Source organism: Sebastes umbrosus, chromosome 1 (assembly GCF_015220745.1).
Source record: "Sebastes umbrosus isolate fSebUmb1 chromosome 1, fSebUmb1.pri, whole genome shotgun sequence".
NCBI lineage: Eukaryota > Metazoa > Chordata > Actinopteri > Perciformes > Sebastidae > Sebastes > Sebastes umbrosus.
Window position 1 is genome coordinate 30,150,189 of NC_051269.1, and position 24,616 is coordinate 30,174,804.

At 43.5% G+C, this 24,616-nt stretch overlaps 1 protein-coding gene across 12 annotated transcripts in view; it reads right to left on the reverse strand.

Moving 5' to 3' along the window:
* srgap2 (SLIT-ROBO Rho GTPase activating protein 2) overlaps positions 1 to 24,616 on the reverse strand; it is a 68,424-nt gene that overhangs the window by 25,958 nt on the left and 17,850 nt on the right. For 5 of the 12 annotated variants that reach the window (XM_037780520.1, XM_037780998.1, XM_037780842.1 and 2 more), the window contains one exon: positions 3,719 to 3,911. In XM_037780520.1, the coding sequence (XP_037636448.1) occupies positions 3,719 to 3,911 (193 nt within the window). Of the gene's footprint in view, positions 1 to 3,718; positions 3,912 to 4,788; positions 4,978 to 24,616 lie in introns of those variants that run through there. The other 7 variants (XM_037780916.1, XM_037780355.1, XM_037781158.1 and 4 more) reach the window with 3 other exon arrangements.

Below are 24,616 nucleotides of genomic sequence, written 5' to 3' on the forward strand. Positions count from 1 at the left end.
AAACAGCCACACACACACACACACACACCTACATTCAGACACAAAAATACACACACACATAACCGGAAAATAGCTGGAATTCCAGCGTGGCACCCGGACTGAGCAGCAGCAGATGCAGGGAGACTGTTAACCACACAGATGTTGGACAAAGAGAAAAGAAAAAGAGAGAGAGGGAGAAGAGCAGAAAGAGAAATGAAAAGTAAAGCTTGACCACTTGTCAGTGGGTGAATTGTATTTTTCTCTTGATAGATTATGATGTGAACAGGCCTGCTGAAGCAGCGCCAGTAGCTGACCCGCTCAACTACATATTTTATTCTCTGCTATCCTTTGCCCTCCCCCCCAATATGCAACACAGGGAAAAAACACTCTGCAACTGTCTCCGTATTGATCTGAGCTGGAGGGTGTGTGTGTTGTAAATGAGTGTGTGTGTCGGGGGGGTATGTCCTCTTGGTCGGAATTGGGTTTCGTTTAGAGGCCCTATCGATCCCTTTTAGTCTGTGCCTGTGTGTGTGTGTGTGTGCATGTGTGTGTGTGTGTGTGGTGAGAGAGAGCATGGATGTGGGTTTACCCCCAGCAGAGAAATAAGTGTTTCTGGAAAAGTTCACGATGCTTGAAAAAAGAGAACGAGAACAGTGCAGGGAAAATAAAGAGGAAGGTCGCTGTAGAGGAGGTCATGGTTAACAGGAAACCAGAGAGAGAAAGAAGACAAGCAGAAAAAAAGTCAGCTAGTGTTTCCCCTACAACAAAAGGCTACAAAAAGCACCTATATTACCGCTAAAGTCAAATCGAATGAGTTTCTCCTAATTTTTCTTTTAGAAACACTAATTTATTTTATGAAGAAGCAGTAAAACAAATGCTACGCCTTTGAAAACTTGACAAAATGATACACTAGGGTCCTAAGGTAGTTGAGATGTTGCTGTTGCACAATTATTGATTTCTGATTTTGTTCATTGGTGGATGATTCACACCAAGGGTAGTAAGTGACAAACATAAAATGTTATTATAGGCAGGGTTGGTAATTTTGAGAAACTAGCAAGAGTACACTAGATTTTAAAAATGATTGAACAAAACAAAAACCCAGCCCAGTGTTGTCAAGTAGCTACATGTAGAAGCATTAGCTCCAAAAGTTTCTAAATCTAGCAAGAAAGCAACACTGACGCCAAATTCACATCAGAGCAACGGCGAAGTGCAGTCTGCGGCGAATTGCCATGCAATTTCTATGGAAAAGCTGCGGCGGCCTCTCCCGAGCTCAGCAAGATGCGGCTGTTTGATCATGCAGCGGAGGCCAAACAAAAGCTGGGAAAAGTTGAACTTTTAGCGCTGAAGTGTGGCCATGGATCCTCAGATCAAGTGACTCCTGTGACATGTCGACTTATGTTACAAAGAATTTCTTCCTGCCTGAAACACGTGAACACGCCTACCGGCCTAATTATTGCGGTGAGCCGCAGCCTGCCTGGTGTGAATTCGGCACAATAATCTGTCCCTTTAGGCCTCATGCAGGCCGGCAGGCAGGCAGGCAGGTAGGTAGGTAGGTAGGCAGGCAGGTAGCCTTCATTTGGCCCAAATGAAATGATTGGATGGGTGTATTACAGTCCTGCAACGCCCACAGATCACAGATTTTTTTTCTCTTTTTTTGTCAGAGCATTTGATTTATTCATTGCTGACCATATGTAATGAGAGTTTCAACAAATATAAAAAAAAATGTATCTGAATAACACTACCAACTATACCTGTAATCAAAAGCTCATTAATTGCTATGTAGATGTGACAAAGACTTAAACATATATGTGATAAATTGTGTGTTATTTATCTATTTACACAAGAATTGCTTTAATAACATGAGCTGAAAAACACCCCAAAGTTGGCCCCTAACACTATGCGTATTTTCTATTTCATTACTTGCATTCTTCTGTTCATGTATTTTGGCTCTTGGATATGTGAGAGAGAAATGTATGGAAGGATGAGGAATGGTATCTACTGAAGGGGTCATCCTCATTCAATCCAACACGGCCATTGTGAAGAGTAAGCAGCATTACTAATAACGCACAGCTGTCCTACAAATCATGACACACTTGTTGTGGCTTCTCGTGTCCCCCCCATGGGTTGTTTGAGAAAAAAAACACAGTATTGCAGTAATACTGTATTAATGATACTGCAGTAATGATCACAGAGCCTCGAATCAGCAGCAGCGATCAATCATAAAAGACATTCTCATCGACGGCATGTTGACACTCTTGCACAGGTTACACCTGCGTTTTATTGCTCAAAGCTCCTCTGCATTTAATTTGGTTAAGTCACAAGATCAAAGACAGAGGAGCGAGGATACAAGGAGGCATAATTAGCTAAATGGAAAGCACCCTCTGCCTCCATTTATCTGTGGTATAGCTCCACTGAATTTGTGTGTGTGCTTTATGATTAGCTAGCAGTTCAGTGAATCCTTCCCCACGGGGAAACAGACCGCCGAAAACCGCCAGATCAATTATACAAGAACACATCCCGCTGCTAAAGCTGCTGAGCTCCACGGTGTATTTGTATGCATCTTATGTATAAATGAGGAAGTGAGTAAGAGAGAGTGACAGACAAGAGAGAGAGAGAGCTTGACGTTCTTTGGTGGGGAGGATCCCTGTTTGGCAAGGTGACACACACAGCAAGACACCGCAAAGTAGTCAGAGCACAAAATCACCACCTGGTCATTTACACACACACACACACACACACACACACACAAGCATACACAGACTCACAGGACCTCCCTGATAACAGAAGTGAGCATCCTTATGACATTTACAAGTAATAGATCAATTGCGGTTTCATCATATCAATCTGGGAAGCAGAGAGTGATGCAAGTCTGTATTTTCCAGACACTAATATGGCCTCCCTCAAACATCACCATCCCTCTTGGCTTTTTTCGCTCGTCTCTACTTCTCTTTTCTCAGGGAAGGAAGTCACTCTTCTTGAAAGCGCTCTCACACGAAGGGGCTAAATAAAGATTTTTTTTTTCAATCTTTTCATACTTACTTGGAATCCACTTGAACTAAACAAGTAAAATATTACGTAACATCACAAATACCTGCTGCCCCGTGTGGTAGTGCTATGTGTGTTAGGGCTGTGTATTGGCAAGAATCTGGCGATGTGATACGTCTCATGATACGTGGGGGTAACGATTCAATATATTGCGATTTATTGCGATACTGAAAGCAAGGCGATATATTGCGATTTTTTTAAATATAATAATTTTAGGAAAACTGTCATAGTATGAAGAACACACCTGAAATACAACATTTTAGAATAGGAAAAAATAACACATTTATACTGCATGCAAAAAACTGCATGGTTTTTGCACCAAACTACATGTGAATATCATAAAGTGGGCATGTCTGTAAAGGGGAGACTCGTCGGTACCCACAGAACCCATTTTCATTCACATATCTTGAGGTCAGAGGTCAAAGGACCCCTGTGAATGTCTCCGTGATAGTTTTTCCTTGCCAGAATTTAGCGTAAATTTGGAGCGTCCTTCACAACAAGCAAATATGACATGGTTGGTACCAATAAATTCCTTAGGTTTTCTAGTTTCATATGATGCCAGTATCTTCACTCTAGCTTTAAAACTGAGCCCGCTACAACCTCAGAAAAGATCAAATAGCGGCCGGGCCAGAATTGATACTCATGTGTATCAGTATTTTCTTACATCCCTAATGTGTGTGTGAGCATCTCATACTTGAGTAGATGGTCCTTGGTGCTGCGGGTCTTGGTGAGGAACCTCTCGGCCAGCTTCTCGAGGTTACGGCTGTAGTCCACCTCGATCTCGGCCTTCTTCCTGAAGAAGTCCTGCAGGTCCTGCAGCAGCTGCACCCTCAGCTCACACTGCTGATCCAGACACTTGAGCTGCTCCACCAGCTGGGCACGGATCTCTGTCGGGGGAGATGGAGAGACATAGATGAGTTTTTATTATAACTTTATTATGACCGCAATCCAGGTGTAATCAACACATTGAAGCCACAACGGACAGCCTACACTGTATGTTTGTCCTCAAATCAAAGGCCTCTTTTCTCTAAAAAATGTGAACACGCAATTATCCATACAGCTGTGGAGTAAGCTCAGCTGCATACGTTACAGTGCAGTGCCATCGTTAAAGTTAGTGCCACAACAATGTGTAAGATGTTGACGTTTAAAGCTGTTTCCTCTTTATGTGGATGGTAAAACACCTGGCAGGACCGTGACACATCAGCCTGGAGTCTTCTTGGCTTGAATCCACTCCCCTCCCACAAAGCATAGCCCGCTGTGCATGTTTGTGTGCATCATCACATTTATACGCATGTGTGTGTGCGCGATCGGCTATCCCCTTCCACACACAGAGATCTCCAGAGGCAGTCATTTATCCCAGCTTATCACTTTTCATTTTCCTCTTGCCTCTTTCCCCCCCCTCTCCCTCTCCTCCATGCTGCTCTCCAGTCTGGCCTCAAATTAATAGAGTGCACTCAGTGCAGACACACTCAGTAACCATATTCAATCACTGGCTACAAAAAAGTCCTCTGGAGAGTCCTGCCCACTGCAGTTAGAGACCGGGACACACCAAGCAGCAACACGTACAAACACACACACACACCCAAGGATGCACACGCTATGATGGTGATAAGCTGGATCGGTGCTGACAGCTGACAGATTAATGCTATGCTCTCATAGCTGCCTGCCGATGCGGAGTAGGCTGCAACATTTTAAAGAGTTAAGAAACAACGCACTTCTCCAAATCGCCAAACTGTGCAGCTGGTTAACCACAGCTTGTCCTACCTTTACAATGCTGGCTGTAGAGAAAGCGGACAGTTTTGGCTTCCATCCTGGATTCAATGCAGTGCAGTGCAGACTCCCCTAACATACACACCAATTCAAACACACACAATCACAGGCAGGCAGACAGTCAGCCGTCCGTCCGGCCGACAGCGACTGTTGATGCTGCCTTTGTGTTTAACAGCTGAGAGTGCAGTTTGTCATTACCACAAAGAGAAGTGGGATATCTAAATGTGTCCGTGACCACCCCGCTCCTCTTCCCCCTCGTCTCTCTCCCTCTCTCTCTCTCTCTCTCATAAACACTAAACACTGTGCCACTAGCCAGCGGCTGTGTCCGCTCGCTCACGGTCGTTCTTTACTGATTAAAAGGCCAGAACGAAGGAGTTTTGTGGCATTATGACACTACGGCGCAAACACTCACACACGCAACACACACAGTCTGCGTCTGTGCTAATGACCTGGTGTGAATAATTGCTTTGACAACATGTGTTATTGTCTCGTGGTCCGTGTGTGTGTTTGTGTGTAATTTCCTCATTGCACAGCGCTGTCAATGATGGGGAGTGAGTCAGTGTCCCGCCTCTCAAGGCTGCGACACAACAACCTCGAGATGGCGGCCTTGTAATTAACCCAGCAACACAACAGCACACACCACATGCACAAACATAGGACAACAAGTAGAGCTGCAATGATTAATCGATTAGTTGTCAACTATTACATTAATCGACAACTATTTTGATAATCGATTTGAATAATTTTAAGAAAAAAAAAGTCAAAATTCTCTGATTCCAGCTTCAAAATATGAATATTTTCTGGTTTCTTTACTCCTCTATGACAGTAAACTAAATATCTTTGAGTTGTGGACAAAACAAGACATTTGAGGACGTCGTCTTGGGCTTTGGGAAACACTGATCAACATTTTCACCATTTTATAGACCAAATAACTAATCGATTAATCGAGAAAATAATCAACAGATTAATCAACATGGAAAATAATCCTTAGTTGCAGCCCTAAAAGAGGTAAGATGGTGAAAAAAAGCGTAAGGTAATCAGCTGGAGGGGCATCTGAAGGATACGGAGAGAGAAAAGGTGACATCAGTCCCATGTGACCCCAATGTTTAGAAAGCAGGTTTAATGGGGGTCCAATTAATTTAAACAGGGAGGCCATGCACTGTGCCCCGAAACCCCTCTCAGGCCCCTAACGGTCACATTAGGATGAAGAGCCATTCTGGCAGCACGCTCCATTTACAAAATATATGGCTGAGTGGCTCGACCAGAGCTAACCCTGAGCTCTCCACACTATACCTTGTTGATACTGGCTGTTAGACTGAATCTCCCTGAGGGATCTAAAAAAAAAGAAAAAAAACCTTCATCCATCTAGACGCTGTTATTGTCAAACAAGAGAGGAGTGTTAGCTGAGAGACGGGGAGCTTGGTACAGCAAAGAGGAGAGATGCCGTCAGAAAAGATCGATGCCTTTCGGCCTCATCTCTCTGTAACGGTCCTCATCCCCGGGAGCCAGTAAGAAGAAGTGGGATGTGAACTGGAATGTGACGCCTCCACCCCCCTCCAGACAGCCCAGTCACATTTTCCAGGCAGATGAGAGCAGGTCTTGCACCGGGCTCTGGGATTCTACTTTACTGATGCTCTCCTTTCTCTTTTTTCCCCTTCCTCTTCCTCCTCCTCCTCCTCCTCCTCCTCTGTCTGCAACGCTGAGTGCTGTCTGGCTGTGTCTGCATGTGCCTTGTCCATACACTTTTCACTTTGTTCACCAGTCCCACCAACACCACAACAAAACTCAAAACAACTCAGCTAAAGAAGGTGGATGCTGACCTCTGAAGCAGCTCTTCCCTCTCTGCGGGATTTTCATTTTCTTGTATAACAGACCTGTCTACATATTGCCCTTATCGACCATAGACTGTGTATAAGAAGTGGACGTAGTCATCGTGGCGTCACCCATTGGTTTGTTGACTGTCGTTTTGAAGCCTCGAGTTCGGCATTTTGGCCATCGCCATCTTAGGTTTTTTGCAATCAGAAGTGACACGAGAGGGTGGAGCTAAGTACCAACGAGCGCTGAATAAGACATTTTTTAGGCGACCAAAAAGGTTATAATTAACTTTCATGAACTGAAAACACACTGTGAAAGGGTTAAAGTTCTACAACTGGACAACTCCCAGACCGGACAACGCCGTGGTAGCGACCTGTCAATCACAAGGTAGCCACACCCTAAAGCATCCCCTGTTTTATGGTCTATTTGACTCTAAATGGGACCATAATTTACTAAATGAACATCATGCTGTATTGAAGAAGACTTGAAACTAGCGATTGAGACCATAAACTCATGTTTACAATGTTTACTGAGGTAATAAATCAAGTGAGAAGTAGGGTCATTTTCTCATATACTTCTACACATACAGACTTCTTTATGAAACCAGAGGAGTCGCCCCTGCTGGCCATTAGAAAGAATGCAAGTTTAAGGCACTTCCGCATTGGCTTCACTTTTCAGACCACAGAGTTGCCCACTGTTGTTGACCTATAGAAGGTCGCTAGTGAGGTCACAGACCAAAATCACCATGGTCACTCCATCCTGATTGGCAAACCATACCGGTCAACATCTGCCATTATTCACATGTAAAGAAACTGATCAAGCTGAGAAATCCCGCTTCAAAATAACACCAGGCATCTACGCATCCTTCAGGATTTCTTTAGTGTAACGTTACTGGTTTAGATCTACATATATACAGTACGTACTGTAGCTACGGACATTTACATACGTGTGACGAAAGTCAATTTCTGGCCATAATTCAACATCCACAGACAGCTGACAGTCTTGTATGTCATGTTTACTCTGATGGCCTTTTCTTTGTTAAGATCTTTGTTTTCCTTCTGTTATTGCAACCCAGTCATAGGAGCCACCTGTTGGTTTGAGTGTAGGTGACAGGGTGGTGTATCATGTGATTAAGTGTGTGAATGTATATCCTCCATATGTCTGGCTTTCTATGTCGCAAAGCAGCGTGAGCATGAAATGGCAGAAATCTCTGTCAACCCATTTCACCCAAACCTGCCCCTCCTCATCATCCATTATTGATTGGTTTGTTTATTCTGACCCAGAAAAAGGGAAGATGAAAATAGAGAGAGGGGATGGATGGAGACGGCGTAACCGCACTAGAATGACACATTACCACCGCGGTCAATGCCGGCTGTTAGCTTTGCAGTGGGCAGACATGTTGCCGCATGTAAGTGTGATGTTTACTCCGAAGGAAATAAAACTAGAAAAGGAAATAAAGATGCTGCCAAAACGCAACCCAACCAGTCACATGGTCCCATTTTGGCAAGCACAATGTGGAGCCTTAAAGTCATGTTTCCCAGCTGCAACATTACCTTTTATAGCTGAAGTTAGCTTTTGCAGCAAACATACCTCCAGCTTTAGGCGGTTTAGTTGGAAGCTGACAGAAGTGATGGCGGCCCTGGATGCTGTTCTGAGCTGGCCTAGATACAGGAGGCACACATACTGCTGCTAGCATTCATTATACCTGAAAACACCCTGGGCTATATGGGCACAACATGCACACACACACACACACACACACACTGACAGCGATGTGACACTGTGAGTTCAGGCTGTCACTCTGAGCTGTTTTGACGGCAGCTCTCCAGCCTGCTCTTGGAAGCCCCACCCCAGATCTGTCCATCTCTATTACTGGACTGGTTTGCGCGCACACGCACGCACGCACACACACACGCATGCATACAGTTTCACACACACATGGCAACTGTTTAACAAGTAGACGTGATGAGTGTTCGAGACGAGGCTCGAACTGGCTGAACAGAGGGAGGGTACAAACAGAGGAATAACAAATAGACACAGGTGACAGGTCTGTTCATTTAAAGGATAATTACGAGTTTTTGACCATGATACCTGCTGCTAAATAAAACACTGCACTTACCAAGGTAAATGCAGAAATTAAAGCTGCAGTCGGTACAAAAACAACCAATCAATGCCGAGAAGTCTTCAATATCTTGGGGTCAGAGGTCAAGGGACCCCTTTGAAAATGGACATGTCACTAACATTTTGCGTAAGTTTGGAGCACTATTTCGTGTTCTTGACTCTTGCCAACGTGACATGGTTAGTACCAATGGATTTCTTAGGTTTTCTAGTTTCATATGATACCAGTATCTTCACTCTAGCTTTAAGACTGAGCCCGCTACAACCTCTGAAATACAGAACAGCGTTCGGGCCCACCGGCCAGCAGTGGGATTGTTAAGACGTTAATAGTTTATATAATAAAAGACTTGCGAACTGTCAAACTAAACAGGGCTGATCAAATAAGAATCAAGATTCTCTTACTGTAATGATAATATCTCATCTCAAATGTTTTCAGAAACATGCTAGTATACTGCAGCTTTAAGGATGCACTGATCCAACTATTTCTCTCCTGATACAGACTCTGATACTAAGCACTAAAGCAATACCAGTGCTGTGTTACTAAAAAACTGAGTCAGCCGCCCCACTATGATTGAATGAATGTAACTGTGTTGTCATAACCGACAAAAACGAAGGTCAAAACCAGGGAAATGAGACTCAAGTTGTATTAAGCGAGATAATCCTTTAAACACAAGCCTCTCTGCCAGCAATGGAGTGCCCACAACCTGTGCCAGGTAATCAGCGAACACAGCAGGAACACAACACTCAACCGTTAACCAGTTCTGGGAAATCCAACCAGGAGATCTAGCTATCGGCGAGGTAGAATATCAGCCGTTCTGTTTGTGTTTGTGTGTGTGTGTGTGCACACTGTGTTTATGCAGTAAGGCCTGGTCTTTGTTGCTCCGGGGGCTGATACTGCAGTAGAGAGCGGCGGCGGCAGAGAAGAGGAGGGGGAGTAATGGTTTTGAGTTGTACCACTGTGAGCTCATACTATTGTCCTCAGAAGAATGAAAGAAGCAGAAAGAAAAAGGAGAAAGAACAGAAAGCAGTGTAAAGGGTGAGTAAAGGGAGAGAGGGGGGGGGCACTGCGTCATTGTGAATAATATGTCCATTCATCCCTGTACACACAGGAAGAGAGGACAGAGAGACAGGAAGTCAGTCGGACCAGTTCATTGCCAGTAGGGAGCACACGGGAGGGGAGGGTCATACTAAAACAACTACAGGAAGCATGTGTGTGTGTGTGTGTGTGTGTGTAGCAGGATGGGGGGTTGGACTGAGGTGTGTGTGCGTGTGTGTGTGAGAGTGTGTCCGTTTCTTCAAATGAAAGGGCCTGAAGAAAAACAGGCAGCTGTGGAGCTCACCAATATAAACCTCCGAACCTGAAACCAGGCAGGAAAAGAGTGGAGAGAGACAGAAGGAGAGAAACTAGGCCAGGGGTTTGCAGGTTGAAGAGGGGGGCAAGTGTGTGTGTGTGAGTGCATGAGTGTGTGTGAGTGTGTGAGTGCGTGTGTGTGTGTGTGTGTGTGTGTGAGAGAGGATGGCGGGGCTATGAGACGTGATTTTAAGGCAGTTGTATGAGAAGGTAGTCTGAAGCCTCAGGTTGCAGGTAGTATTTCCTAATAAGATTCTTCAGCAGGGTGGAATCTATTAGTTCCAGACATGCCTGCCTAATACTGCTTCACTGTGCACACACACACACATGCACACACACATGCACGAGCAACGAGTGAGGAGGGGAGTAGAGGAAAAGATAGAGTTACAGTACAGTAAGTGTTGGAGGGAAAACTATTGCAGGAATGGAAAGATTCCAGCCGATGTCTTTTCCTTGGGTCTGGACTTTCCTCTGAAAACAAACACACACACACACACACACACACACACACACACACTAAAACTCATATAGGCATTTCCTCTCTCACCCAGAGCTTGAAACCTTTAGGAAAAGCAGTGTCGTCTTAAGAAGGCCAGTTAACGAGCTTAGTGACTTTTAGACATGGAAAACCCGGCTGCAGCCAAACCACGGCAGACCTGCTCTGTGAGGAGAGAGACCGGCAGAGAGCGGACGATATGAGAGCTATAAGAGCTACTCTGTGCTGTGTTTGAGCATAAATAAGTAAAGAACAGGAGATTTCAAGGGATAAAAAGTGACTGGTGCCCCTTTTCACTTCTGGCTCAACTTTATAATGGAAAACAAAGTACTGAAGGATGCTTTCAGCCAGGCGAGGAAGCAAGCCGGTGACCTCTCAGCTTTGGGTTTTCTCACACAAAAACAAACACTGCATGCAACAATTGAACCACTGATGACACAGGAAATACAAAAATGGATCATGAAAGTAAGGCCCACTGATGTAAAAAGGCCACAATATCAGCTTTTAGGACATATTTCCCATCAGCATTTGTAAACGTCTTGTTAATAATGAATGAGCAAAGTTTGAAGAAGAAGGAGCAGGCTAACTTAAAGGAATGTTTTTTTAGGAAATGCACTTGGGAGTTAGACAAAACTGGAAACCAGGAAACAGCTTGACTGGCTATGTCAAAAACCGGGGAACAAAATGTGTCTACCAGCACCCCCTAAATCTCACTCATTAACACAATATATCTAGTTTGTTAAATCCATACAAAAAAAACAGCACAAAAACGTCAGTTTGTGGTTTTATGGGGGGGTTATGTGCCGTAACATTTCTTGGCTGGCACAATGACTTCCTGGAGTCTCCACTATGATAGATATGAGAGTGACATTGATGTACTGGTGTGTGGAAATCACTACAGATGTCATGAGAGCCGATACTTCGGTACCAAGTCGATGCCAAAGTTCTGAAACATGACGGTACTCGTTTTTCTACAGTACCACAGGGTAGTATCGGCGTCCTGGGGACGATAGAAAATGTGTTTGGGATGCAGTAAACTCACTACCGATGCGTCCAGGGCACGCACCCCTGATAGTGCTACATTGAAAACAACAAATCTGTGTTGAAATCGGCAGGATGAGCTGGTTAAACTGTGCTGCTTACTGGCTGTTAACAGCTAAAATCCTGCCGATTTCAACACAGGAGGTGGCATTTATTTACATTATTGTCATGATGTGTTCAAATGTAATCTTGTAAAATGTAGTTTTTGGTGAGAAACTTGAATAAGTCCAGTTGTTTTCAATATAAAATAGATAATAGAGAGGGAAGTATAACCTGTTTAACTTCCTAACAAAAAACAGTATGCAAACAGTAATAAAGGAGTGTATGCTGAAGTACATGGTATTTATTGTTTTACTTTTGTTTTTTTACCGTGGTATAAAAATCGAGAATCGTGGAATTTCCCTGCGTTTGTATCAACTACTAAATTTCTGGTATCATGACATCCTTAGAAATCACCAGTACTCGTCCATGTTGCACCCTTCATGGTAGTTGTGAGGGTGAAGGATGAAAAGAGAAAAGGGGGTGACAGGGAGAGAGTGGGGGAGTTATTGTGGGGGGGTAATACTCAGTGGGGGTAAATTCCTCTGCACTACTACTCAGATCAGGAAGTCATTAACCCTTTCCTGGCTAGCGAGATGCTTCATCTCCAGCTGGAGGAACACAGCAACAGGAAAAAGAGAGGAAGATGAGAGGTGTGTGTGTTCTGAGCCATGTGGGCTCTCGTTAGGGTTCCTTGCACTCCGAGAGCTGGGAGCACAGGTCAGGGGTCAGGGGTCGCGAAGCTACCGGAGGGAGTCAGTCTCCCACGTCAACCAACTGGTGGAGAACACCTACAACAATAGAACTATCAATTTCACCTCTGACTAATGCTAATTTTAACTAATCCTGCTTCCTGAACCTACTCTTGCTATGATCAATCTTTTTCCAGGAGTATATTCTACATCTCTATCGCAACACTCACCCCTCCTGACACAAACAGCCCTTTCCAGCTCATGCTCTGATTCCTCTCCTGTGGTGGCAGAGGGGTTGCTGGGTTGGAGATTGGGGGCTGGGGTCTCTCTATGCATAATGAAAAGGCTGCTTATCAAAAGTTAACTAGCTCCTCACCCATTTACTGCCCCTGCCTGCTCCACTAACCCAGTCTGGAAAGACAGAGTGTGTGTGTGTTGGGGGAGGGGGGTACGTCTCACACAGACTGAGGATGGATGCGATTCAAATGAGATTAGGGCTGCAACCAATGATTATTTTCATACTTTCAAATCTGTCGACTATGTTTTGAGTAATCGTTTCGTCATGAGCTGAAACAATCAGTTGATATCCTTCTCAACCAAAGAAATTCTTAGTCGACTACCACTCATGCGATTTTGTCGACTAATCGATTAGTTGATTTAATCAACAGATCTGTAAAACTGAGTTTCTCCACAAAGATTTACACAAAAACACCACTTTAAATCTTGTGTTCTCATAAGTTTCTTGGAAATAAGTCATTCAGCATGAAAAAATGACTAATCGACTAACAAAATCTTAGTCGACCAAAGACCAAAACGACCGATTTGTCGACTAATCGACTAAGAGGGAGTAGCCCTACTATTTTGATAAACATTTTTCAAATAAAAATGCTAAAGATTCTCTGTTTCCAACTTCTTAATTGGAAGAACTTGCTGCTTTTCTTTGTATTATGTGATAGTAAACCAAAAATCTTCAGGTTTTAAAGTGTTGGTCGGCCAAAGCGAGCAATTTGAAGACATCACAGCTCGGGCTTTATGACATTTGACAGACAAAAATGAATTATTGATTTATCAAGACAAAGAAAACAATCGTTCTTTGCAGCCATTGTTTGCAGCACTAGTTTAGTCCATCGAGAGTCAGAAAATATTTTAAAAAATGCTCATCACAATTTTCCAGAGCCAAGCCGATGTCTTTAAATAGCTTGTTGTGTGAGAAACAGTGAAACTGCAACAATATAACGGAGCAAAGCAGAAAATCTTCACGTATAAGAAGTATGAACCTGTGAATGTTTTGCATTTTTGCTTGACAGATTACTTAAAAATTATTAGATTATCAAAATTGTTGACCAATTGTTTCAGCACTACATTAGGTTACACACGGTCGTGCTATTCATCAATTCACATGAAGTGAGACAGGCCTCTAGGCGAATGTGTGTGTGTGTAGTTCACCCTCAAGGGTACTCTCCACCTGGTGTCACCTCCATTTCCTGTCTCTGCCGGACACAGCCATCTGGGCCTCAGTCTGTTCCAACAGCCTCTCTCTCTCTTATTCTCCGTCTCACTCACACACACACACACACAAATGCCTCGCCGTAGGGATGCAAACCATGACAGAGTAGTGACCTACGCCATCTGTCTGAGGACGTATGGATAGGTATCAGACAAAAACACACAGATATTATACCGTCCTGGACCAGCAGGAGAGACAATATTAAGCTGAGCTGTCCCACCATGTGTGTGTGCGTGTGTATGTGTGTGTGTGTGTGTGTGTGTGTGCAGTGTCTCCAAATGACCAGTGGAGAACACCCCCCTTAATCAGCTTAGCAGCCAGTCAGGGGATTTGACTAATCCACAACACAAGCATGGGAGGGCGCCCGCTGAGTGTGTGTGTGTCTGTCTGCGAAAGTGGTCTGTCTGACAGTGTGTGTCGTAAGTTAAATCAACCTCGACAATCTTGGACAGCGCTCTCTCTAAGCATCCAGCATTACAAGAATCATCAAGACAATTTCAAACGGCAACGCCAGGATGGGCGTGGGACTTCTTTCATGTGCAGACACATCATCGGGCGGGTAGAGGTTCATGCTCGTCTTTATTAGCAGGTTAACACTTGTCATAGTTCCAGTGAATGAGTGACGGTTTGTAATGACTCCCTACTTCTAGATTAAACATCGCCAATCACTCCGTCATTCCTTTCTTATTTATTTCCTTCACTCCTCTGTCAGATTTAGTCCGGTCAGCACCAATGACTCATGGGGACCTTGACGGCTTTGTGTGCATGTGCGCATGCATGTAAAATGCCCCCCCCCTGAGGGACGCATCAGCGCTTTGAAGCCTAACACAGTGTGTAATAGCCTCCCTCTGTCGTCTAATAGTTGTGCATGACAGCCTCCGTCACACAGCAACACACACACATAAACCCCAGTGGGGAAGAAGATGCATGATACTAAACATGTGTACGTGACTGGTGTGTATGGAGCTTATCGCTGCATTCCAAGAGACATCAGTGGCATGCCGAAAATGGACGTAGGAAAAAAAATGCTAGAGATGGAGATAGAGGATGTAGTGAGAGTTGAGGGGAGAGGGCGGGCAGCGGCACCGCGAGTATCTGCTGATGGCTGCCGATCCTTATCTGAGTGCCAGTGGAAGGCAGCGAGGCCGGGGGAAAAGAGCAGGGGAATAATGTTCCATCAGACAAAAGGATGAGACCAAGAACAGCAGTCGACGACATGAGATACTATCGCCACATCAACCTTGAGGTCACATCGTTGCTGCTGTCTCCAGCTACAGCTACAACCTTCTTCCCCAGACAGAGGAGGCTTTATGATGTACAGGATATAGTGCTGCGGTGGAAGGAGTGCCAGGCACATGCAGATGTGGCCCACTTTAATATAGTCTGTGTGTACATGTTTTTTTTATCCTGATTCATTTTATCCTCTGATATGATCTCACAAGGGCTGCAACTAATGATTATTTTCATTGTCAATTAATCTGTAGATTATTTTCTCGATTAATTGATTAGTTGTTTGGTCGATAAAATGTCATAAAATGTTGATCAGTGTTTCCAGAAAGCCCAAGATGACGTCCTCAAATGTCAAAGATATTCAGTTTACTGTCACAGAGGAGTAAAGAAACTGATTAATGGATTATCAAAATAGTTGCCGATCATTTTAATAGTTGACAACTAACCGATTAATCTTTGCAGCTCTTCTTCTCAAAACTTTATATTGCTCATCTATCAACATCTGCTCTGCCACTATTGGCTTACAGTTATAATTGTAGCATTATTGCATTACTGCTGAAACAATTAGGTGAGTAATCGGTTAGTTAATCAACAGTTAAAGGAACACAATGTTGATAATTGATTAAGTTGCTTTATAGAGATGTCAAACAAATGTGAGGCTTTGCTTCTGTTCTCTAACTTATGTCAATGCAAAGCAACTTTTTCTCAAACAAAACAAGCAATGTTTTTTTTTAATTTAATCAACTAAACAGTTAATTCATTCATTAACTAATGGATAAGGAAAATTATCATTGGTTACAACAATAGACTGCAACACTAAAGGATCTTAATGAACACTTCTATACATACTGATCTGTAAAAACCTGCCTGTATGTGCTAACAAAGTACAGCTGCAATGATTAATCGATAAATTGTCCACTATTAAATTAATTGCCAACTATTTTGATAATGGATAATTCGGATTCATTCATTTTTTAAGAAAAAAAAATTCAAAATTCTCTGATTCCAGCTTCTTAAATGTGAATATTTTATGGTTTCTTTACTCCTCTATGACAGTAAACTGAATATCTTTGAGTTGTGGACAAAACGAGACATTCGAGGACGTCACCTTGGGCTTTGAGAAACACTGATCGACATTTTTTCTGGCATTTTATATATCAAACAACTAATTTATTAATCGAGAAAATAATTGACAGATTAATCGACAATGAAAATAATCATTAGCTGTGGCCATATAACAAAGTATAAGTTCCGCAATAAAGCTCTGAAAGCTGAGGTTATATGGAGGTAAAAGCTGTAGATCATAATCAGGGAGCAGTGTGTGAGTCAGAGAGGTACAGTGTTTGGCTCTGATCCCGTCATCACCGAGGGCAGAAAAAAGCTGAATCAGGACCAGCCTATGCAGCAACTACAATCACACCCCCCCCTCTCCCGTTTTCTGCATCAATTCTACCCTTCTCTCCAACCCGCTGCTCCAGAGATATAACTCATTCTCACGCTTGCTAATGTGTGGTGTACATGTGCATGTATGTGTGTGTTTGCACATTGTGGAGAGGTGGCCTTGCTGTGTAATGACTCCTGCAGAGGCAACAGCTCAGAGAGCCGGGGGTTGCCGGCAGTGACAGGCTGGCCAATGAAATATGGCCACCATTTCAACCAGGCGGCAGTCTGTCACAAGAACCCTCACAGATACCGAGCCTGGGTACGTGACAAACTGCTAAGATGTGCATGCGAGAAGATCAGAGCGCCCCACCCTACCTATGCCTCGCCCCGTGGAGAATGTAGCATTGCGGTATATACCACCACTGAGAAACGGGGGGCTAATAGAGCCATGAGTATGATTTCAGTGCTACTATGCAGTTTACTCATTGATTTCCTTTCCACAGTGAAGATCACATTCAGCCAGCCAAGTTAAATTCTTCATCACTTGCATTCCCACCTGCTCATATAGCCACAAAGGCATTTGTCTGAGAGCTGCAGAGACATGGAGGGCGTAGAGAGAGAAAGAGAGAAGGGAAGTGGGCCAATCTGCATGAAGAAGCTCCCAGTGAGGAGGACAACTCAACATCTCATCACAACAAACCACCGCAACTGAATTTTGTTGAACTGCACAAGAGCAGCACAAGGGACTCGAGAAGAAAGAAACACTCTTTTGCTCCTCTCATTCAGTTTCTCTGCAGCGTTGTTCGGTCTTTAGCTGTTTTACATTTAGTTTCTTTCATGCTAACTCTCTTGAGGTAGACCAACAAGAGCTGCAGGTAAAGACGAACAAAGTTTTTCTTGCTATCACGCTTTTCTTTCAAGTAGATCCTTTTACACCACGCATCAGTGTAAAATGGTTGTCCCCAACGACATTGAGATCAGGGTCAGTTTCTTGGTGGAAAAAGAACAAGGTGGGAAAAGTGGTTAACTGGATGATAAAGACACACGCATATTACCGATCTCTTCTGGTCAAAAACAAAAAGTGACCACGATTTCATTTCGATACCCACCAGAAGGTAAATAAATCTTAGTAATACCGTCTCACAATTTGTCTCCAAATTGGACTCTTTAAAGAATTTATGCATAGTTTATTGAATTTACAAATCATAACAAAATGATAAATAAAAAGGTTCAACTCATTAGATTAGTTGTTTACATGTGAAAGCATCATGAGATGCATGCAGCATCAAGTGGGTTGCATTATCCAATCAAACCAATAAAGGCTTACAAAAGAGACTTAAAGGCAGGGTGGGCGATTTTGAGAAACTAACACGAATACTCTAGATTTTGAAAAATTATCCAGCCGAAAAACAAACCCAGTGTTACCAATTATTTTCCAATGAAAGTAACTAGCTGCTCTAGCTCCAAAAGTCCCTAAATCTAGAGAGAAAGTCGGCAACACTGACAGTCCGTCCGTTCAGGCCTTCCTCCAAAGCCACCCCCACTATTATCATTATAAACGGAAACATGTCATAATGAATGTAGACAACGAACATAGCTATTGTTAACACTCACAGTTGTCAAGCTGGCAGCTTGTGAAAGACTCGCAATGAGGTAAGTAGGTAGCCCGTCCAATCATTACATTCAGGCCAAATGAAATGATTGGATGGGTTTATTACAGTCCTGCAACAGCCACCTTTCTTTTTTTTTTGTCAGAGCATTTGATTTATTGATTGCTGTCAGGATGTAATGAGAATTTCAATTAATATAACAAAAAAAAGTTTCTAAAATCTTTACCAACCCTGCCTTTAAAAGGTCCAGTGCGTAGTATTTAGTGGCATTTAGCAGTGCAGTTGCAGATTGCTCACCCCTCACCTTTCCAAGACTACGGTAACGTGAGCTGCCGAGTGCAAATAACGCTTTGGTATCTTTCAGGACCTTCGCCTCACCTACTTTAGGAGCAATGAAATTCAGACAGCGGCTGGTGTTACCACGGTTTTGCAAGCGTGTTGGTCCGGAGAACTAAGTGTTTGGTTTGTCTATTCTGGGCTACTGTAGAAACATGGGGGACTCCGTGAAGAGGACCCACTACCTATGTACGTAGATGATGAAGGGCTGTATTATGAAAACACAACGATTTTTATTTTCAGGTGATTATACACTAATGAAAACGTAGGTATAATTATTATATTCAATTTCTGCCAATAGATCCCCCTAAATCCTGCACACTGCTCCTTTAACAGGCAGCAAATAAAATACACTCGTTCCACTGGTTAAGTTTGTGGGTAATTTAATAGCGTAGGTTACCGTTTCAGCCCCTTTCTCGCTTCTATTTTGAAATACCAAGAGGGGGTCCTTCATCTTAATAGTGAGAGGGGTCTTAAGCTGTGAAGATCGTATTTAGCCTCTCAGAATGTGATCACAGTAATCCTCAGACCAAAGTAATTACTTCAGAAAGTGTCAAAGCCTGTATGCGTATACAGTATAACAGTTACTAATATACAGTAAGTACACAGACGCACTGATCCACATGCCATGCATGCAGCTTGTGACACAGGGATATAGGTCACCAGGTCTACATGAGATGGTGTAAAAGGGGTCTGAATGAGGACTCAGGTCATTGTTCAGTTCAACACACTACTACTACTAGGTTAAAGCCCACTTTCTATTCAGACGTTTTTCATTAGAGATTAGCCATTTAATGAATATTTTGGGCTTCTAGACAAGGTAAAAAATAAATGAGCTTATAGAAAATGCACAAGACGGGTGTTTCATCTCAGCAGGCTTAATATGAGAGTGAAACAGATTATACTAATCACTGTCTGCATGCTAGGTGGACTCACTGCATACTCACATTTTTTTGTTCTGAAATTAAATAACGTTGTCCTGCATAAAATGTAAACCGTAGTTAATAATGTTGTTTTCAAATTAGGCAGACTTTGTTTGCAGCATTCAAAGACACACTATGATGCTAATGCAGCAGCTGGCAGAGGGTTTACAATTAGAGCACTACAGTGTTTTCTAATTCCTCTAACAGGATGAGCTGCAGCATAGAGACACTCCATTAAACTTTTACGAGATTGTATCAAACTGAGATTAATTCTCCACCGAGAACCTGACCGGGCAGTGTAGAGACACGGGGCGCTGTTACACTTCTCACACGTCTTTAAACCTTGGTGCTCTGGAACAGCCAGTAAAAAGTACAAAACCAGACAAGGGGACTGGCTTTTCTGAGTTAGAGCTGCGTTAACATCTTTTGATCTTTTGTTTTGTAGCAGCAAAGCATCCTATAAGGCAGGTGTGTGATTTGGTGTACACTCATTTAGTGGTCGGGGTGTATCAGGCTAAATTAATCTCCCTGCCGCAGGGCGAATCGGAGGTCAGTTTGAGCTCACTGCCCAATTAAAAGTCTGTCTTTATATACCGCAGCATTACAGGCTGCATGATACTGCAGTGCACAACACTAAAGTAAGCCTTAAGCAAATCTTCCCAGTACTTGGAAGGTAAAAACTAGAACAACAGCAAAGTCAGAAAGCCGAATTGATCCAAATAACTGGCCTTTCTCACAGCTCAAGTCAGACAGAGGATGCTTAGAGGATGTGTTTGTAATAGGGCTGTCAAAGTTACCGCGATAATAACGTGTTCAAATTCGTTTTAACGCCACTAGTTTCATTAACGCAATCGGTAACCTCAGTTTTAAAGCTGGAGTGAAGATACGGTATCATATGAAACTAGAAAAACTTAAAGAATCTATTGGTACCAACCATGTCATACTAGCTTGTCGCAAAGGATGCTAAATAACGCTTCAAACTTGTGCTACATTTTGGCGAAGAAAAACTGGCATGGCCATTTTCAAAAGGGGTCCCTTGACCTCTGACCTCAAGATATGTAAATGTAAATGGGTTCTAAGGGTACCAACGAGTCTTCCCTTTACAGAAATGACCACATTATGATAATCAGATGCAGTTTGGAGCAAGTCATAGTCAAGTCAGCACACTGACAGCTGTTGTTGCCTGTTGGGCTTGAGTTTGCCATGTTATAATTTGAGCCTATGTTTTTATGCTAAATGCAGTACCTGTGAGGGTTTCTGGACAATATTTATCATTGTTCTGTGTTGTTAATTGATTTTCAACAATAAATATATACATACATTTGCATAAAGCAGCATATTTGCCCACTCCCATGTTACGTTAATACTTGACACATAAAAAATGTGACTAATTTTCGATTAATCACGATTAATTATGGACAATCATGCAATCATGTGTAATTTTATATTTTAAGCAATTGACAGCCCTAATTTGTAAACCGCCGCAGGGTGAGGCATGCTCACCTGAGGTCAGCCCGAGGACGCCCCGACATCATGAACACAGCCTTTGTGCTGCTCAAACACACATACACGCTATTGTTTTGCTTTCTCACACATAACTGCCAACTTAGCAGCCCATTGTATGCCACCCACATGATTGTCCCTACAGCTCAGATATCACCATCTCATGGGTCATAACACGCATCTTCACAGTCTGATGATCATCACAGTCAGCTGAGGACGGACAGTCAGCTGCAGACTGACATGCCACTGCTAACGTGAGAACCGGTCATGTTTTGTGTTGGTTGAGACCACCATGTTGGCTAGGGGTGTAAGAAAATATCGATACACATGGGTATCGCAATACTCTATCGATTATCCAAAACAATATACATTTTGAATTGACCTCTTAAAAATCTGTCGGGCCCGGCCGCTACTTGATCTTTCAGAGGTTGTAGCGGAGGTGAAGTTACTGGCATCATATGAAACTAGAAAACCTAATCCATTGTCGAGAAGGAGTCTAAGTAACGCTCCAAATTTACGCTGAATTTTGGCGAGGAAAAACTGTCATGACGATTTTCACAGGGGTCTTCTTACTTCTGACCTCAAGATTTGTGAATGAAAATGGGTTCTATGGGTACACATGAGTCTCCCCTTTACAGACATGTTAGATTCTTGCCAACACACAGCCCTAATGTTGGCGCAGTGGGGAGCGCTGCGGCACAGGGCTCCATCAAGCAAGTGCAAGGTCATCCATTGCTGATGATCCTGGCTCAAATTTAGTTGAAGCACAGCAGCGACGTCATCCAGGCAGGCAACACACACTGCAGTCCAATTCTAATACTGTGTGGTGTTGTGCCAATTCTTCCATTTACATACGCTTAGAGACAAAAGTGTTGCAGCTATGATTGATTTTCTAGCTGTAAAGTCCTGCCACAAAAAAGAAGTACAACCTGCTGAGCAATGTGTTTTTTGGCATCTGATAAGCCTTCAAACTCACAGATGCGATTATTCAAACTGGACTTCCTGATTTGTATTTCATCTTTTCATCTGTACCTGCAACAACACGCTCAACACCCACGCAGCCGCTTGCATTTATTTGACGCAGTGTAGTGCGTTTGAACAGTCTAAAAGATTAAGGAGAAGTTGTTAAGCCTGTCTTTACTCCCCAGTGACGGCAAGCAAGTGAGCATTGGAATGTGCATGAGAAAAAGGCTGAATAGAGAGTCGAGGCTCTCTTGCTCACCCTGACCTCCCTGAGGAGGAGGGTCAACGATGAGACATACTTCTGGAAGTATCAAACTCTTAGAGGCAGAGTATAGCCTCCTCCCTCCTGACATCCCTATGATAGGCCCTGTGGTAAAGTCCTACTGTCTCCGTCAGTCTTCCTGCCCTTTGACACCACGGGAGCCTGGCGTCTTGAGAGCTTCAGACACATGATGGAAAACAAAGCTATCGGTACTCAGCCCTGATACCAAGACAATACGCCCCTCCAACCGGGGGAGAGCGAACACAAGGTCCATGACTCACAGCGTGTGCGTCCTATTCTGTGTGATGTGTGTGTCAGAGAGGGGACGGGTCGGACTCGGAGCAACACAATAGAGTGCTGCAGTGTGGGCGGCCACACCCTTTCCTCCTAGATCCCCTCCGTGGCCTCCCCTCCGGCCCCCTCAAAACTGCCTTGACGAGATTCTCAGCTCTGGTTGTGGAAACATGACAGAGAACTGGGAGAGACAAAGTGGGCAGAAGTGAGCGGACTGGGGGAGGGCGGTAAGAGAAACAAAATGGGGGCATAAAACAGTCTAACGGGAGACAGATAAATTGAGGAATCCAGAGGGAGGCAAAGAGGGGAAAAAGCAATGCTGTCTGTAGCGTTGTGTTCTGCAATGTGTTGCTGAATTATTGATGCTGCCTCAGTTGTTGAAGGGCGTGAAGAGGGAGCACTTTCACACACGGTGTAATCTCTGCATCATAAACATGCACGCTCACAGAGCTGTCGAGCTAAAAAGCTTCACGGCAGAATTGAGTGTCTGTGGGCTGGCAGGGAAGAGCAGAGGTCAAAGGTCACAGCAGACCAGAGGGAGACATGTGGTCCACACCTGTTCTAAACTTGCCCCCGTGGACTCAGATCATGACGAGCCAGAAACAAGGTAAAGAGAGAGAGAGTCATTAGTGCCATTTATTGTTTAGCAATTCTCTCTAGTTTGAAAGACCACAAAGAGCTCTCTTCTTGCTTTCCTTCATCCCTTCCCTGCCTGTGTTTTCCTCTGTCCCTGGCTGGCTCTCTTTCTTATCCGCAGAGGAAGCCTGTTTGATCTAGCAGAGTCCTGCTGTTCTTACTCTCCAGCTCCCAGACATCGGGCACACACTCCTCTCTCTCTCACTAAAGGAGAGAGCTCCCTCTTTTTCTTTCTATGCTACCACTTCAGAAAAAAAAAAAAAGGAAAATCACAGCCTCTCCCTCCCCTTGCTAGAAATCAGACACATTCCCCCCCGCTGTACCAAAGACAACAAAATAATTCATGAATTCAAAATGGCCTCGACGCCGTTAAAGCTGTGCTGAGGCCAGCTGTGTGCTGTGTGCATATGGAGCATGTAGAATGTGTCAGCGATGTATTTCACTCAGAGGACAGTGGCCGTCATTGTCATTCCCAGTAAGCGCGGGACACAATGGAGAGGGATACAGCCAGGGACCTGACTCACACATACTGTAAGCCTTCCTGGTCATTATTGGTAACAAAGACGCTGGAAACAATGGGCGTTAAGTGTCAACGTGTTGTGTGGAGATACAATGGCGGCTTTAATAGAGGGCGGTTGTGCCAAAAACATCGCAGCAAGTTTGTTTTCCTTTGTTTTGCTGGAATTCAGTGTGATTTTTGCAAGCCCATTAACTACAGTTTGTGTATATATTTAGCATTACTTTCAACAATCTTTCCAAGTATACAATCTGCCCAAAGATGCTCTGACGTACAGAAGTGTTGTTGTTGGATACCCAAACCAAGAAAAAGTCCTGCAAAAAGAATGAATTTGGTCTTTTCTTGTATTAAAGTTCTAAATCTTCAGCTCCGATACCATTTTAATGCTATTCATGGCATTTGCAGCAATAAACACTCAATATAATAGCATTCTGTAATTGTAAAAGCTGCTGTTTATTTTGTGCGAAGATCCACACATTCCATTTTTACCTTTCACAATAAAAGCCCTAGACATATAATATTCTCAGGTGAGTATTTTGCATTATCATGTCGTTTATTCGTCAAGCCCCCGGTGTGTAAAAGCCTTGAGTAGCTTATTGTTACTGGTAGAGTCTGGTTCTCCAGCAACGCACAAGAAAACAGGAAACAACGTGTGCACATATTGGACAAGATGCGGAAGACAAAAGCGAGTCCATGTGCACATGTGAAAAACAATGTATGATTATGAGTGTACAGTGTCGTTGGTCATCATTGTTGACCGTCTTCTTTTGCCTCATTTGTTAAAACGATATGAAACGATGAATCCTCTCAGCCTAATGTTGGTTCTGCTGCTCAGAGTAGATGTTCAAGGTGCGTTTGCTGCCGCCAGTGATCGATGCAGGCGTCCTCCTGAATATAACTCAGAGACCTTTATTATTAAAACACTATGCTGTCAGCACTAATAACCACAGGTGTTGTCAAATCAATTAGGGCTGAAATTTTAAGGCTTATAACCACCTCAAGAGCAGACTCACAAGTTTGGAAGTCAGATGTACATCAAACGTTTTCAAAACAGTTCTTGCCAACCACTGCACCCTGTTTGATTTTGACATGGGTATCGTATTGTC